Source organism: Neoarius graeffei, chromosome 12 (assembly GCF_027579695.1).
Source record: "Neoarius graeffei isolate fNeoGra1 chromosome 12, fNeoGra1.pri, whole genome shotgun sequence".
Taxonomy (NCBI): Eukaryota; Metazoa; Chordata; class Actinopteri; order Siluriformes; family Ariidae; genus Neoarius; species Neoarius graeffei.
The window spans coordinates 48,149,425-48,166,857 of record NC_083580.1 but is presented as its reverse complement, the minus strand read 5'-3'; the positions used below and the strand labels follow the sequence as shown (position 1 = coordinate 48,166,857).

Below are 17,433 nucleotides of genomic sequence, written 5' to 3'. Positions count from 1 at the left end.
CTGTTTTCACAGACGGTTTTCTGAAGTGTTCCTGAGCCCATACAGTGATTTCCACTACAGACACGTCTGCTTTTAATGCAGTGTCGCCTGAGGGCCTGAAGATCACAGGCATCCAATGTCAGTTTTCAGCCTTGTCTCTTGCATACAGAGATTTCTCCAGATTCCCTGAATCTTTTCATGATATTGTGTACCATAGATGATGTGATCCCTAGATTCTTTGCAATTTTACATTGAGGAACATTATTCTTAATTTGTTGCATTGTTTGCCCATGCAGTCTTTCACAGAGCGGTGAACCCCTCCCCATCTTTACTTCTGAGAGACTCAACCTCTCTGGGATGCTCTTTTTATACCCAACCATATTACTGACCTGTTGCCAATTAACTAAATTAGGGTTTGTTTGGGTTTTTTTTAGCATTACACAACTTTTTCAGCCTTTTGTTGCCCGTCCCAACTTTTCTGAAACTTGTTGCTGACATAGAATTCAAAATGAGCACTTTTTTTAAACAATAAAATTTCTCAGTTTCAATATTTGATATGTTGTCTTTATACTATTTTTCATGAAATACAGAGTTTCTATAATTTTGCAAATTATCGTATTCTGTTTTTATTTACAGTTTACACAGTGTCCCAACTTTTTTGGAATTGGTGTTGTCAAAGAAAGATTTCTGGCCTGGGTGCTTTTTATGCTGATATGGAGGGGGAAAAAAGGCTCATATGATGTGCACACAGTAACCATAACAATGTATCCTACATCAGTATTAGCGAACTAACCAGACGAGCTTGCTAGGCGCGAGATATATATTTATTTTTCAAATTACACTGTCTGGTCAAAAGCATATGGACCAACACACACACACACACACACACACACACACACACACACACACACACACAGTACCAGTCAAAAGTTTGGACACACCTTCTAATTCAATGGTTTTTCTTTATTTTTATTCATTAAAAGACACTTCATCTCTACTTAGTTGAGCGGTTTTTAACATAATATGGATTACTACAGTTGTGTGGAATCGGGCTATTTACTGTATTTTTATTATTTACTATTTACCGTTGGTCTCAAATGCATTAAGAAGGCAAGAAATTGCACTAATTGACTTTTGACGAAGCATACCTGTTAATTGAAAAGCATTCCAGGTGACTACCTCATGAAGCTGGTTAAGAGAATGCCAATAGTGTGCAAAGTGTCATCAAGGTAAACGCTGGCTACATTGAAGAATCTAAAATATAAAACATATTTTGTTTTGTGGGCGGCACAGTGGTGTAGTGGTTAGCGCTGTCGCCTCATAGCAAGAAGGTCCAGGTTCGAGCCCCGTGGCCGGCGAGGGCCTTTCTGTGTGGAGTTTGCATGTTCTCCCCGTGTCCGCGTGGGTTTCCTCCGGGTGCTCCGGTTTCCCCCACAGTCCAAAGACATGCAGGTTAGGTTAACTGGTGACTCTAAATTGACCGTAGGTGTGAATGTGAGTGTGAATGGTTGTCTGTGTCTATGTGTCAGCCCTGTGATGACCTGGCGACTTGTCCAGGGTGTACCCCGTCTTTCGCCCATAGTCAGCTGGGATAGGCTCCAGCTCGCCTGCGACCCTGTGGAACAGGATAAAGTGGCTAGAGATAATGAGATGAGATGAGATTTTGTTTTGTTTTTTTACTACACAATTCCATATATGTTTCATATGACATTTCATAGTTTTGATGTCTTCAGTATTGTTCTCCAATGTGGAAAATAGTCAAAATGCAGAAAAACCTATGAATGAGTAGGTTTTACAAAGTTTTACAAACTTTTGACTGGTACTAGAGGGGCTGAATACACAGATTTATCTAGAATGCCATTGCATGCTGTTGCATTACGATTTCCCTTCACTGGGGTCCATACATGTTCCAGCAACACAATGACCCTATGCACAAAGTGAAGACATGTTTTGCCAAAGCTGGTGTGGAACTGTGTGACCTGCACTGACCTCAATCCCACTGAACACCTCTGGTGAACTGGAATGTTGACTGCACACCAGGCCTCCTCGGACAACGTCACTGCCCGACTTCATTAAAGCTCAACTGCCTTTCAGATTTTTCAAGTGTAGGTCATAAAAAGAATTTTCCCTGACACCCAATTATTTTTGTTTAGTGGACCAAAAGCTACTGAATTCGAATCACAGACTTCCAATTTTATTAGGTTTTTTTTAATAGAACAATTAATGAATTTAAGGCTACATGGCCCTAAATTCTCCGCTATTTTTTCCTGCTTCACCATGACCTAATTCAAGATACTACGTCATGCATCACGTGGTGGGCTTTCCCCGTTCACACAAGGCATTGTGGGATACAAATTTGAAACCAGAGAGAAAAATTGAGGACGTAAGTGTGAATAAAACATGAAAGACCAACTACAGGAAAGCGAGAAAAAAAGACGTTATGTTGCAAAGGAAAGGAAACACAGGACTAAACTAATAAATATCAGGGGTCAGCGAGCACCTCGGTGTGATCAGCTGTTCGTTTAGCAACAGAATGATGTAACTGTCAGTGCACGGTCAAAGGTAAACCTGCGCATGCGCACATGGACTTCCTCTGTCTGCTTGACTGCGCAAAGCGAGCGATTTCATGCATATTATTTGCTCGGGAATCAGCTCAAATTAAATAACTTCCCAGCCACAGAATGGCCTGATATTTTGTGAGATATTACAGAAATAAACATTTATTTTTTTCGCGGTCCGGGTTCCATCAAATCCTGCGCTCCGATTGGCTGGCGAGCGGGTCCGTATCCTATGGTACGGACCCCAGTTACGGACCCCGGTTACGGACCTCTGGAGACTCGCTCGTTCACAACAGCAACAAACATCATAGCAATTTTTGCCAACATTTATTTTCGCATTTCTCAGGAGAATAGCATTAATTTTACAGCATGGATAGCAATAACGACAGTGTTCACAGTGAAAGCGAGTTTTACTACCCTGAGGAAGAAGAAATAAAAGAAAACATTTCAGGAGAAAGCTAAAAACCTGTAACTTGCTAACGCCGAGCAAAAACATGGCTGAACCCTGAATGACTCCTATTTGTATAAATAGGGGACTACATAGGCGGCAAAATGTAGTTTTTTTTTCTTGCCATGGAAGTGCACTTGTATACCGAGGAGGAAGCCATTTGCATTACAGCCGTGAATGAGGATTCAAAATGGTGACTCGGTTTTCCCTTTTGGGCGCTCTCGTTTTCTGTTAGAATTTGGTAAAGAAAAAAATAAATATATTATTTACCAACTTAAGGTCGGTCCGTATGGTGAAATACTGTGACCTCGGCCTTAAATACTGACCTCGGCCCAGAGGGCGTCGCTCAGTACTTTCAAGACCTCGGTCACAGTATTTCAGGATACGGACCTCCCAGCTGGTAAATAACATATCACAATGACCAAATTTCACAGGGAATTAAATTTTACTGATTTTATGAAATCGAAAGGCCATCTAGCTTTAATGCTTTTATGACTGAATGCACACAAATCCTAGCAGCTTTTCCGAGAAAGTGGGGGTTATTATAACAAGAAAGGGGCATCAAGTTTGAATGGGACATTCAACAAGCACACCTACTGTACGAGTGTGATTGTCAGGTGTCCACAAACTTTTGGCCATATATTGTATCCGTAAAGCAGATAAAATAAAGATTAGTGGAACTCCAGTGATGAGGAGGTTGTTTGCCTTCACTGTAGCTTTGGAGGCAGAAAATCAAGAGAATGTGATTTGCTTGTGTGACTTGATTACATGCTGCTACAGTTAAAATGGGTGGTCATGTCACATTGTGGAAAATGTCCAAAAAATACACTTTATTATTCTTTTTTCTTTAATATACTTTTATATATATTTCAACATTGGACTTTTGACAAGACAATATTTTCGACTCAACATGTTGTACAGTAAATCTCAGATTCTCTCACTAACGACTAATTATTTCGGCCATGGGGGTTAAAAAAGTGCTTGATGTTGCTTAGTGCTTTTCTGAAAAGTTTCATTTTTGTGGGGTTTTTTTTCACTTTGAGAGCTCCACTGTGAGCAAAAACATCACCAGGAGTGCGTTTTAAAAACTTCACATTCCACACAACCTTGCACTCAAGTCCCATTCAGTTAGACATAAAATGTGCGTGCTGGTGTTTGGTTAAAGTAGTGTTGTAGTACTTTTTAAACGTCTCAGAATCGACTGCATTTTTACTCCGTCTTCTCTCAACCTCGGACAAAGAGGACTTTGGACTTTGGATTTCATTTCAAGACAACAGCTGTGAGGATTTCACAAAATTTCCTGTGCATTGTCTGATTTATTTAACAGCAATTCTGTGATTGGATGTAAAACTTCCTGCTTCAAATTCAACCAGTAACATGACTCTTCAAATTTGAAATTTTCGTTACTGTTAATGGCCGTCACCCCTCCCCACCCCCTTCACATCCACTAGTCTTGACTCAGTCTTGCCCTGCCTTGGTCTTGGCACACTCTGGTCTTGGTCATGATTTGGTCTCAGTTTAGGTGGTCTTGACTACAACAGTAGGCAAAAGCGATGTAAATTCTTCCTGGTTAGAGAAAGAAAATCACAAAACTGAACTGAATTTAAAAAACAAACAAACAAAAAGCAGGCATTTTATTGTTAGCACTGCAACAGTGCAATACAGTGCCTTGAAAAAGTATTCATACCCCTTGAACTTTTTCACATTTTTCCACCTTACAACCACGAACTTAAAAGTTTTTTTATTGAGATTTTATGTGATAGACCAACACAGAGTAGCACATAATTGTGAAGTGAAACGAAAATGATAAATGTTCTTCAAAATTTTAAACAAATAAAAATCTGAAAAATGTGATGTGCATTAGTATTCAGCCCCCCTGCGTCAATACTTTGTAGAGCCACCTTTTGCTGCAATTACAGCTGCAAGTCTTTTGTGGTATGTCTCTACCAGCTTTGCACATCTAGACACTGAATTTTTTGCCCATTCTTCTTTGCAAAATAGCTCAAGCTCAGCCAGATTGGATGGAGAGCGTCTGTGAACAGCAAATTTCAAGTCTTGCCACAGATGCTCAATGGGATTTAGGTCTGGACTTTGACTGGGCCATTCTAACACATGAATATTCTTTGATCTAAACCATTCCATTGTAGCTCTGACTGTATGTTTAGGGTCATTGTCCTGCTGGAAGGTGAATCTCCTTCCCAGTCTCAAGTCTTTTGCAGCCTCCAACAGGTTTTCTTCCAGGATTGCCCTGTATTTAGCTCCATCCATCTTCCCATCAACTCTGACCAGCTTCCTTGTCCCTGCTGAAGAAAAGCATCCCCATAGCATGATGCTGCAACCACCATGTTTCACAGTGGGGATGGTGTGTGCAGGGTGATGAGCAGCGTTGGTTTTCCGCCACACATAGCGCTTTGCATTTAGGCCAAAAAGTTCAACTTTGGTCTCATCTGACCAAAGCACCTTCTTCCACATGTTTGCTGTGTCCCCTACATGGCTTCTGGCAAACTGCAAACGGGACTTCTTATGCCTGTCTTTCAACAATGGCTTTCTTCTTGCCACTCTTCCAAAAAGGCCAGATTTGTGGAGTGTACAACTTATAGTTGTCCTGTACACAGATTCTCCCACCTGAGCTGTGGATTTCTGCAGCTCCTCCAGAGTGATCATGGGCCTCTTGGCTGCTTCTCTGACCAGTGCTCTCCTTGCTCACTCTGTCAGTTTAGGTGGATGGCCATGTCTTGGTAGGTTTGCAGTTGTGCCATGCTTTTTCCATTTTTGAATGATGGATTGAACAGTGCTTCTTGAGATGTTCAGAGCTTGGGATATTTTTTTTATAACCTAACCCTGCTTTAAACTTCTCCAGAACTTTATCCCTGACCTGTCTGGTGAGTTCTTTGGTCTTCATGATGCTGTTTGTTCTTCAGTGTTCTCTAACAAACCACTGAGGCCTTCACAGAACAAGTGTATTTATGCTGAGAGTAAATTACACACAGTAGGACTCTATTAACTAATTAGATGACTTCTGAAGGCAATTGATTGCGCTGGATTGTATTTAGAGGTATCAGAGTGCAGGGGGCTGAATACTAATGCACACCACATTTTTCAGATTTTTATTTGTTTAAAATTTTGAAGACTATCATTTTCATTTCACTTCACAATAATGTGCTACTCTGTGTTGGTCAATCACATAAAATCTCAATAAAAAAAACTTTTAAGTTCGTGGTTGTAAGGTGGAAAAATGTGGAAAAGTTCAAGGAGTATGAATACTTTTTCAAGGCACTGTATAGTCTAATTAAATAATATTTAGTTGCATGTCTTTCAGCTATGGGAGGAAGGTGGATTTTATTTTTGTCCATTTGGGGTTTGTTTACAAACATGAAAATTATAGCTAGAATTATAGTAATTGAGACATCCATGAGAATGAGATAATGAATCTGATATTGTACTTGGGCTTCCTTGGACTCAGGAACTGGTTGGTTTTACAGCAACACATTCGACACCCAGATGTACACGGTGAGAGCTATGACAGCTATCCAACCCCATTTTAGCACCTGGTTGGATTGAAGATAGAAATTCTCCGAGCTAAAATGCTAAGTGATGCCACACTAACACCACAGATGTCAAATTCTTGAATCTGATCAGAAAGTGTTGGCTCGCTTTCTATAGCAGCAGCTATCACAGTCGTTTACATTAATTCTCTCCATCTAATATGTTACCTTGCTGGGTTTCACGTGACGTCACATCTGCCTCATTAGTTATTCAAAACTTTAGCTGGTGGTCTACCACAGCTCAGTTGACAAAGCGTTTTTATGGAGAAGGTACATTGTTTGCATGAAAAATGCCTTACGCTTGCGTTGTTTTAGGTTCGAATCGATCAAACCGTGAAACTGAAAAGTTTCTTCAGGGTTCCCCGTGAACTAATAAAAAAGGGTGAACGAACACAGGATTTCACAAAAAGACATCGAGAAAGGTGGCTTTTGAACCTCTCACTGAAATCGAAGCATGCTCGAGTTTGCAGTGATCACTTCATGAAAGGTTTGTGTATCCCTCTCAGCTGTCCTTAGTGTTTTCCAAGTACTTTTCTCGCTATGTGTCGTTATTGTTATGGGCGGTGAGATGTGGTGAGTAGGATCCAAGAGCAGAACACAGACAGTAATCAAATAAATAGGAGTGTTTTAATCCAGGGAAAAGGGCGTGGTACAAGGGTAAACATCTCATTATCTCTAGTCGCTTTATCCTGTTCTACAGGGTCGCAGGCAAGCTGGAGCCTATCCCAGCTGACTATGGGCGAAAGGCGGGGTACACCCTGGACAAGTCACCAGATCATCACAGGGCTGACACAGACAACCATTCACACTCACATTCACACCTACGGTCAATTTAGAGTCACCAGTTAACCTAACCTGCATGTCTTTGGACTGTGGGGGAAATCGGAGCACCCGGAGGAAACCCACGCGGACACGGGGAGAACATGCAAACTCCACACAGAAAGGCCCTCGCCAGCCACGGGGCTCGAACCCGAACATTCTTGCTGTGAGGCGACAGCGCTAACCACTACACCATCATGCCGCCCCCAAGGGTAAACAAATAGGACAAAAACAAACGGCAAAAATAATCCAGATAACAAGAGACAGAAAACTAGACAAAAACATGAAACAGGCAAGGACAAAAAAATGCTAAGACAAGAAACCAAAAACAAGGGGAAAAAAAAATCCTAGTGCAAAAAACTATGAACTAGAAATAAACCCTTAGTGCAAAAACCATGAAATAGAAAAATGAGCTTGCGCAAACAACCATGAACCATAACAGAGGCACAAAAACAGCTAGAAGCAAAGCAAGACCTTCTGGCAAGGTTCCTTCTTCTTCTTCTTCTTTGGAGTTTTACGGCAGCTGGCATCCAATATGTTGCATTGCTGCCACCTACAGTATTAATCGGTCAAAGAACTAAATTCTGTTATATAAACCAGTATCTCGTAAAAACTTGATCAAATGCCGTTTGCCCTTCACATTTGTCCCCATGTTCAGTACACTTTCCAATGATATCTCTTTCATGCCACTCTGCCTCAAGGAATTGATCAATACTTTTCTATGGCAATCATAGTTCCTGCAAGACAATAAAACATGTTGAACTGTCTCCATCTGCTGGCAAGAGCATAGCCCATCCGGATGTTTCCCTATAATAAATAATGAGCCATTCAGACACGTATGACCTATTCTCAATCTAGTAATAATGACATCTTCCTTACGTTTACCACTTCCGCAAACATTAACTGAGTCAGCAACACGACTATTTATTGAGAATAGATGCCTGCCCTTTATATCTTGTTCCCAAAGATGTTGCCATCTCAAAAGAGATTGCTGCCACACAATAGATTTGCCTTCAGACTTTGATAAGGACAGACTAACATCAACTGTTTCCCGTCGAGTCGCCTCCTTAGCCAGTGTATCCACCTTTTCATTGAACTTGATTCCCACATGAGCAGGTATCCATAAAAATGCCACTGTCACTCCATATCTTCCCACATCTCTAATTGTCAAAAGGATGTCATATACTATGTCTTGTCGCCTCTTGGACATTCCCTTCCCAAGACTCCTGATAGCCGACACAGAGTCACTGCATATCAGCACCTTCCTATTCTGAAGTTGTCCAGCCCACTGCACAGCCATCAGGACTGCATACAACTCCACTGTAAACACACTCAGCTGATCTGAGGTCCTCTTTGAGGCCTGCACATTCATTCCTTGGACTACAAAAGCTGCCCCAGTAGCCCCTGTATCCTGATCCTTTGATCCATCAGTGAATATTAATACATAATCATGGTATTTGTCTTTTACATGGCAATGAAAGCTATACACCAACTCTGCTTCAGGATCTTGCTCCTTAGTTTTAAGTAATATTAGGTCAATCTCTGGGACCTCCAGCTGCCACATAGGGATCAACGGCCACAATACTCCTGGGCAAAAGGTCCTCTGAAGAATATTCAACTCCTGGGCAACAGATTCTACAGTCCACCCAAAACTGTGCTGATTCACCACCTCCCTCTCCCAGCTTGGTTCAATCACTCTTCTAACAGGGTGACCAGGACTCTGTCCCATCAAATTAATCCAATAATTGGCCTGCAGCTGTTTTCTCCTCAGCCCAAGAGGCATTTCTCCTGCCACAACCTGTAGAGCACAAACTGGGGAAGATCGCACCGCTCCAGTACATAATCTCAATGCAGCCGCTTGGATTACATCCAGCCTAGCCAGTACAGATGTCGCTGCAGATGCATAAACCAAGCACCCATAATCCATCCTTGCTCTGATCAGGTAAACATAGATCAATTTTAAAGAGGTCAAATCTGCTCCCCAGTTCCTTCCAGCAAGACATCTCATCAGGTTCAATACATTTTTACATTTATCCACCACTTTTGATATATGTACTCTCCAAGTAAGTCTAGTGTCAAAGAACACTCCTAGAAATTTAAAACAAGAAACCCTTTCCACAGGACGGTTGTAAAGATATAACTTTAGGTTTTCACAGACCCTCTTCCTTGTAAAAAACATTGTTTTTGTTTTCTCAACTGAGAATCTGAAACCCCACTTCCTACCCCAGTCCTCTACAAGAGTCAGAGACTCCTGGACCTTCTTCAAAATGTGTCGCATATTTTTCCCCCTCTTCCACAATCCACCATCATCTGCAAACAGGGACTGTCCAATATCAGGCTGAACATCAGAAAAAATATCATTGATCATTATATTAAACAATAAAGGACTGATCACACTTCCTTGTGGAGTTCCATTCTCAACCAAACATCGACTTGATATGTCCGTCCCTATCTTGACCTGAATGCTTCTGTTTCTCAAAAAATCCATCACCCAATTAAAAATATTTCCCCCAATACCCAACAGGTGCAACTTAATCAAAAGACCCTCCACCCAAAGCATATCATACGCTTTTTCTACATCCAGAAACACTGCCACTACAGTTTCTCTGTTTATCTGAGCTTTTCTGATTTCATCTTCAAGACATATAATAGAGTCAATTGTGTTCCGTCCCTTCCTGAAACCACTTTGATACCTTGTCAACAATCCCTTTTCCTCAACAAAGTGCCTTAGCCGTCCATTGACCAGTTTTTCCATCAGCTTACCTACCTGTGAGGTCAAAGCTATAGGCCGGTAATTGACAGGGTTACTAGCATCCTTCCCTGGTTTTTTTATAGGCACAATGACCGCCTCTTTCCATCCTGCTGGAATGTGTCCCTCCTCCCACACCCTATTGTACAGATTCAAAACTGTTCGCAGACTTGTGTCACTCAAATGAGCTAACATTCGATAGCAGATTCCATCCTGCCCAGGGGCTGAATTCCCACACCTCTCCAAAGCATTTTTAAGCTCCAACAATGTGAAAGGAACATTATATTTATCCTCTGATTTCTCTTTCTTTTGAACAACCCCACCAAATATATTCATTGTCTCTTCTCTCCCGCATCTTTCCTCTTCTGACAGATTATCAGAACTATGGACCTTACTCAAAGTCTTCACCATCATTTCCGCTTTTTCCATGTCAGACACAGCCAGCTGGTCTCCATCTGAAAGAATAGGATAACCCCACTCTCTTCTGTTACCCTCCATTTTCTTAATCATACCCCACACTTCATTTATGTCCACACTACTACCTATTGAGCTACAATATTCTCTCCAGTAAGTCCTTTTCCTTTGTCTAATGACCCTCCTGACAACTGCCTGCGCCTGCTTATATTCAATAAAGCGTTGGAAGTTATGTGATTGCTTCACCTTTCTAAAAGCCCTATTCCTGATTTTCACAGCCATCTCACAATCTTCATTCCACCACGGAACTGCATTCTTAACCAGCTTCCCTGAGCTTTTCGGGATTGCTTCCATTGCAGCCATATAAATCCTCTGGCGCAATTCTATTTCATGCCCTTCAACACTATCTGTATTTGGAACTGACCTAAGAAACAGGTCACTGAATTCCCTAAACCTCTCCCAATCTGCCTTTCCGAAGACCCACCTCCCAGGCCTCACTCCTGTTCTGAGTCTAACATCAATATCCACAGTACAAATAATAGGGTAATGATCACTCCCTATACTGACTCCATGTACTTCCCACTCACACCTTGGGGCCAATCTAGATGATGAAAGTGTCAGATCTAATACTGACTCACGCCCCGTCCTACCATCAAATCTAGTTCCCCTTCCATCATTCAAGCAAACTAAGTCCCTCTCACTCAGCAAGTCCTCGACTACCTGACCATTTCTATCAAACCTATCCCCACCCCACAATGAACTGTGAGCATTGAAATCTCCAGCCCACACCACATTTCCTCTATCCTGTCCTTCTATCTTCTCTAGTTCAGTTAATTCTAACCGTTTGCAAGGGTTATAATAATTTATAACAGCTATTTTCTTTGAACCCACCCATATTTCCACCACCACATATTCCTGCTCTATCCCCATACCCAGTACTCTATATGGTATCCCCTGTCTCACAAAGGTAGCACAACCCCCTCCACTTCCTCCCACTCGGTCCCTCCTAACAACTATATAATTGATTAAAACAAAATCAAACCTAGGTTGGAGCCATGTTTCTTGAATACATATTATATCCGGTTTCATAATCATATCATCCACAAACTTTTTAAATTCTTGTCCATTTGCCAGCAGACTCCTTGCATTCCATTGTAAAATGATCATACACAGAATAATCATCCTACACTATCTTGACTTGTCTGCATCACGCAGAGCCCATCCCTCACCTCTTCCCACTTCAATCCCACCATACCCAAATGCTGAACCGCTGCCTTTGTAATAATTTGGATCCTGTCTGTCTTCGATTTCATTTCCGCTGTGGCATTTATTACCCCTGCAATAAATATTACAAGGTCTCTTTTCTCCCTCCACCCATATTCCTTCACTTTAACAGATGTACATCCCACCTCCCTGTTTGTAGCTAAGTCTCTTCTTACAGTTCTTTCACTATTTCTAGATTGGTCCACACTTTTAACAGCTTCTGCGTAAGTTACTTTGTTTTTCAACTTCACATTATGGATTTCTGTCTCTCTTCTCATAACTTCACAACCCCAATACGCTGCACTGTGCGCTCCTCCGCAATTACAGCATTTAGGTCTCGCTCCAACATCACACTTCCCATAATCATGAGCTCCCCCACACTTTGCACATGTTTGTACCCCTTTACACACCTTGGCTGTATGGCCGAATTTTTGACATTTAAAGCATCTCAAAGGCTTATGCACAAACTCTCTCACTCGATACCTCAAATATCCTAAATAAAGTTCAGAGGGTATGTCTCTAGTACTAAACTTAATCAGAACCGACTCAGTCTCCTTTTTTTCAACTCCCCTGGTCAATCGCGTTGCACTCTGAACGGCTCCACATCTTTCTTTCAAATTCTTAACTAACTCATCCATTTGCATCGAAACAGGAATTCCATATATCACCCCTCTACTCCCTTCACTACCAACCCTTATCACTTTCACAACCTTTGCCTTCCCAACAACTTGCAACCTTTCAGCCTTCGCAACCTGTTCTTCAGTAACACACCCAATCAACAAATTACCATCATCCAACACTCTGGCGTTATTTATAGTTCCAACCTGATTCTTAAGCACATTCGTCAGTTTTATAGGATCCATATTCTTGATGCCCCCACTTTCAAACCTTACAACCACAAAAGAGCACTTCTCCCTGTCTCTCCCCCCTTCTCCCGTCACCGTAGTTTTAAACCTTTTCCTAAACTGCCAACTATTATCATCATCTTTAATGCCATCCATACTAATACTCTCCTCCCCCCCTTGACTCCCCGCCATGGCGGAGAACTTGCAAGGATATCGTATACCGGACCTATACAGGCCGTCGGCCGATATACTCTCAGAATTCTCACTCCAGGCTATGTTAATGCTAATGCTAGTTATTTAAACCGACCCGCGCCAAAGTTCCTCCGATCTCACAGCTCTCGGTCCTGTCACACAACCGCCCGCCCTGGCAAGGTTCCTGTCTGAGAACGGCGTTTTTATAATGGCAGAGAAAACCAGGAAGTGAATGCAGGCATGAAGGAATTCCCGTTCCGGATTCGGATCGGCGCTGGCGTGAGAGATTCGTAATCTCCGGAGTGGATGGCCGGAGCAGAGCATGACAGTTATTTTATGGTACTTTTTTTAGTCACGAAGCGCTAAAGTCCCCAGCGGTTTCTTTGTTTACTCCTCACAAAGTCCATATGCATGAAGGTCGCGACAAAATTCTTCCCCAGCCGTACAGTTACAATGCGTCGTGATCACTTCTCCGTCTTGTTTAACTAAGATCCAGGTCATTAATGGGGTTTCTGATAATCTTTGTGAATGATTTACCTGAGAGATAAGAGCCAACACAAGTGAGAATCAAGCCAACTGTTGTTTGTTTACACTTCGGTGTAAGCAAACGGTGTTGCACACAGGAAATGAACACTTGTTTTGTCACCTTACAAACGGAATGGAAACTAAAATTGCTACAGCGTGTCTGGTTGTACAGTATGCTGAATGGTAAACATATTCATGTCATCTTGGATATCAGTGTCATGGCAATATTTGGGCTTTCAATAATTTCTTTGAACTGTTCTTTTTCTGTGGCAGAATTATTGTACAGTATACATATTTAATTTTAAAAAAATAGAATTTGGCGCACGTTTTAATTTTCTTTGGGTTTTCTGAAATCAACACAAGGTCAAAAATATACATCCAGCACACCTAATATTTGGGTAAAATGTCTCTTCACAAGATTCACCTTGACCAAACATTTCTGTTTACAGTGAACAAGCTTCTGGAAGAATTCTGGTTGGATATTTCATGACTCTTCATGATAGAATTGGTAGAGTTCAATTAAATTTGTTTTTTTTTCTTGGCATGGACTCGACTTACAAGCACGGTCCATATATTTTCAATAGATTTGAAGTCAGGACTTGTTTTAAACTTAATGTTAGCCTGCTTTATCCTCCACAACCAGCTCTGATGCGTGTTTGGGTTCAGTGTCCTGTTGTAAGTCCCAAGTCGTGTTCAAGTTTCTGATGGTTTATGCTGAAGAACTCCTGAGGTAGTCCTCCTTCTTCATTATTCCATCCACTTTGTACAATGAACCAGTTCCACTGGCAGCAAAACAGCCCCAGAGCATGATGATCCTACCACCACCACCAGCTGGTACAGTGTCCCTCTGTACATGGTGGTCATTGTGGCCAAACAACTCAATCTTTGTCTCATTTAACCATACAGCTTTCCTCCAGAAGGCTTTTTCTTTGTCTGTGTGGTCAGCTTCAAACTTTAGTTAAGCTTGAAGGTGTCAATTTTGGAGCAGGGGGTTATTTCTTGGATAGCAGCTTTTTAGTCCATGGTGATCTGAACTGTAGACAGCGATCCATCAGTTTCCAGTTCATGGCAGCGCTGTGCCATGGTGGTTCCCAGGTTGTTCCTGACCATCCAAACCAATTTCCTTTCAGCTGAGGGTGACAGTTTGGGTTTTCTTGAAGCAAAGTGGCTTGGCAGAGTGACTACACCTCACAATAACTTGGATACAATTGTTTGAACTGATCTTGGAATTTGCAGTTGTTTAGAAATGGCTCCAAGGGACATTCTGGAGTTGTGTACATATGCAATCCTCTTTCTCAGATCTGCACTGAGCTCCTTGGACGTTCCTATTTTACTGTGTGTTGGTCAATCCAATGAGTGCTGTAAACAAAGCCTTTTTATGAAGGCACAGAGAAGCTACCAGCTGTAGTCAATCATGATCACTAACAGGAAGTTAAGAGACCTCGGCCTTGGCAAGATAAGAGACATTTTGGAAGTTTCAGCACCTCTGAATTAGTCTAACTGAGCGTATGTAACTTTTTGACCTTGTATGTATAATTTTGATCATGTGTTGATTTCAGAAAACCCAAAGAAAATTAAAACTTGTGCACCAAATTCTAGTGGGTTTTTTTTTATTTAAGATGTATGCTGTACAATCATTCTGCCACAGAAAAAGAACAGTTCAAAGAAATTACTGAAAGCCCAAATATTGCCATGGCGTTCATATCCAAGATGACATTCATGTCACTGTATGTAAACTTCTGACCACGGCTGTACATTCATGTCGTAAGAATAAGGAAAATATTATTCTTACGACTCATAGTAAGAATAGCCACGGCCAATTTTAAACTTCCAGTAAATTCCACTGTTATTTTCATGCAAAAATTATTTGGTTTAAAATTTAATTTGCAGCATCTTCTTCGGAAATTTCTTTTCGTCCAGAAAATATACTTGACCATGAAGTTTGAAATCTCTGTGGTGTGTATTCAAGTTTTGACCTATTAGGCCACACAAAATGAAGTCAGATATATGACGCGAACATGACTCATTCGTTGCCTCACTTTACCTTTCCAGATTGCATCTACGACAACGACAACTGATTGTGAGAATGCCAGCTTCCTGATGCACCTGTGGACCCCAGGCCTGCTTTCATGCTCCATCTGACATTTTATGTCAGGTTTATTTCTCTACATGTGGTGGGATGCAACGTGCATGTGTGTGTGGAACGAGTCGATCCAGTCATGTGACCCAAACCCAACAGGAATCACTTTCAGCAGTTGAAAGGAACAATTTGGACAAAAGTCAAATATGCATAACGTCCCTTTTCCCAAATGTAGCAGATCAGCTGAGATGCACTTGATGTCCTGGCAGATGGACTACATTTGAGAAAATGAGGCATTGTGCAAATTATCTTGCCTGACTTTCTCATTTTTAAAAACAACTATAATTGTTGATGGTAAAGTATTTACAGATACCAAAGAAAACCAGTGCGCTATCTGTTTATTTCTCTTTTTCTTTGGTCAGATTCTAAATGGATCACTTATATGCAGCTGTATAACATTTCTAACACCTTATTTATGTAAGAGACAGTATTTTGTTGTCCCCCTGTTATACTGTAACATTGTTTTTGTAGTCTGGAGTTTAATAAAGAAGATTCCATTCCAGTGCTGCCGCTACGTTCACATCATCTGTGTAATTAGGAAATGGATTTTTTTTTCTCCCCTCACACATTGATCTCAATTTTTCAATACAAATAACTGACTTCACATAGAATTTAGTCAAGTTTAAATGTTAACTTTAAAGTTATAATTAATAAAGTTACGTTTAAATGTTTCATGGCCAAACCAAACTAAAAATTCCTACCAGATTTACAAAGGTTTTGCTCACATGCACAAGACGATCAATGTCGATCAGCTGATAATTTACAAAACACCAAATAACTCATCACTAATTATACAATTAGTGGCAAATTAATCAAGGCTGACATTAGTAAGTTCATTTATATATAAATTTCCACAAACTCAAGAGTAACACACAGGATCCAAACATTATTCTGAGCTTCAACACCACCGTATTTCTTGTATATATGCACTTGAGAACTACTACTGTATAAATGTGTTTCTTTCCAGCTTCATCATTGAGGCCCGGTATTAAGGACAGGCCCTTAATGTTCACCCTGTAAGAACAAACTCAACAGCAGAGGACACTAATGTGGAACTTTGACATGTGATGCATACTAGCAATATCTAGTTTGTGTAAAATTATTCAAAACTTTAGCTGGTGGTCTACCAAAGCTCAGTTGACAAAGCGTTTGTACGGAGAAGGTGCATTGCTTGCATGAAAAATGCCTTACACTTGCGTTGTTTCAGGTTCAAATTGATCAAACTGTGAAACTGATAAAAGTTTATTCAGGGTTCCCCGTGAACTAATAAAAAAGGGTGAACGAACACAGGATTTCACGAAAAGACGTCAAGAAAGGTGGCTTTTGAACCTCTCACTGAAATCGAAGCATGCTCGAGTTTGCAGTGATCACTTGGTGAAAGGTTTGTATCTCCCTCTCAGCTATGGCATTAGTGTTTTCCAAGTACTTTTCTTGCTATGTGTCATTTTATGGTACTTTTTTTAGTCACAAAGTGCTGAAGTCCCCAGCTGTTTCTTTGTTTACTCCTCACAAAGTCCATATATATGCATGAAGCACACGACAAAATTCTTCCCCAGCCGTACAGTTACAATGCGCCGTGATCACTTCTCCGTCTTGTTTAACTAAGATCCAGGTCTTTAAAGGGGTTTCTGATGAACTTTGTGAATGATTTACCTGAGAGATAAGAGCCAACACGAGTGAGAATCAAACAAACTGTTGTTTGTTTACATTCAACTTGCAGCTCTTTGTTGTAAAGACGTGAACGAAAAGCTTTAAAGAAACATACTTACACGGGCAAAAACAATACAGGATTCATTGGGCAGCGAATTGATAGCGAGGTCCTTTACCCAGCCACATACAAAAAGGTTGTAAGCCTCCATACTCTTCCACACTTTCATCTGTTTTGCAGTGTAGAAGGACGTCTGCAACACCAGATAGTTCGAGATGTCGGGGAACTCGACTGAAGGGTCGTTTTCG

General features: G+C 41.1%; 1 protein-coding gene across 3 annotated transcripts in view; it reads left to right on the top strand.

Moving 5' to 3' along the window:
- Positions 1-15,979, top strand: part of fyb1b (FYN binding protein 1 b) — a 78,797-nt gene extending 62,818 nt beyond the window's left edge. For all 3 annotated transcript variants that reach the window (XM_060935948.1, XM_060935947.1, XM_060935949.1), the window contains one exon: positions 15,390-15,979. In XM_060935948.1, the coding sequence (XP_060791931.1) occupies positions 15,390-15,415 (26 nt within the window). In that variant the 3' untranslated portion in view covers positions 15,416-15,979. The remainder of the gene's footprint in view (positions 1-15,389) is intronic.
- Positions 15,980-17,433: the final 1,454 nt, after the last annotated feature.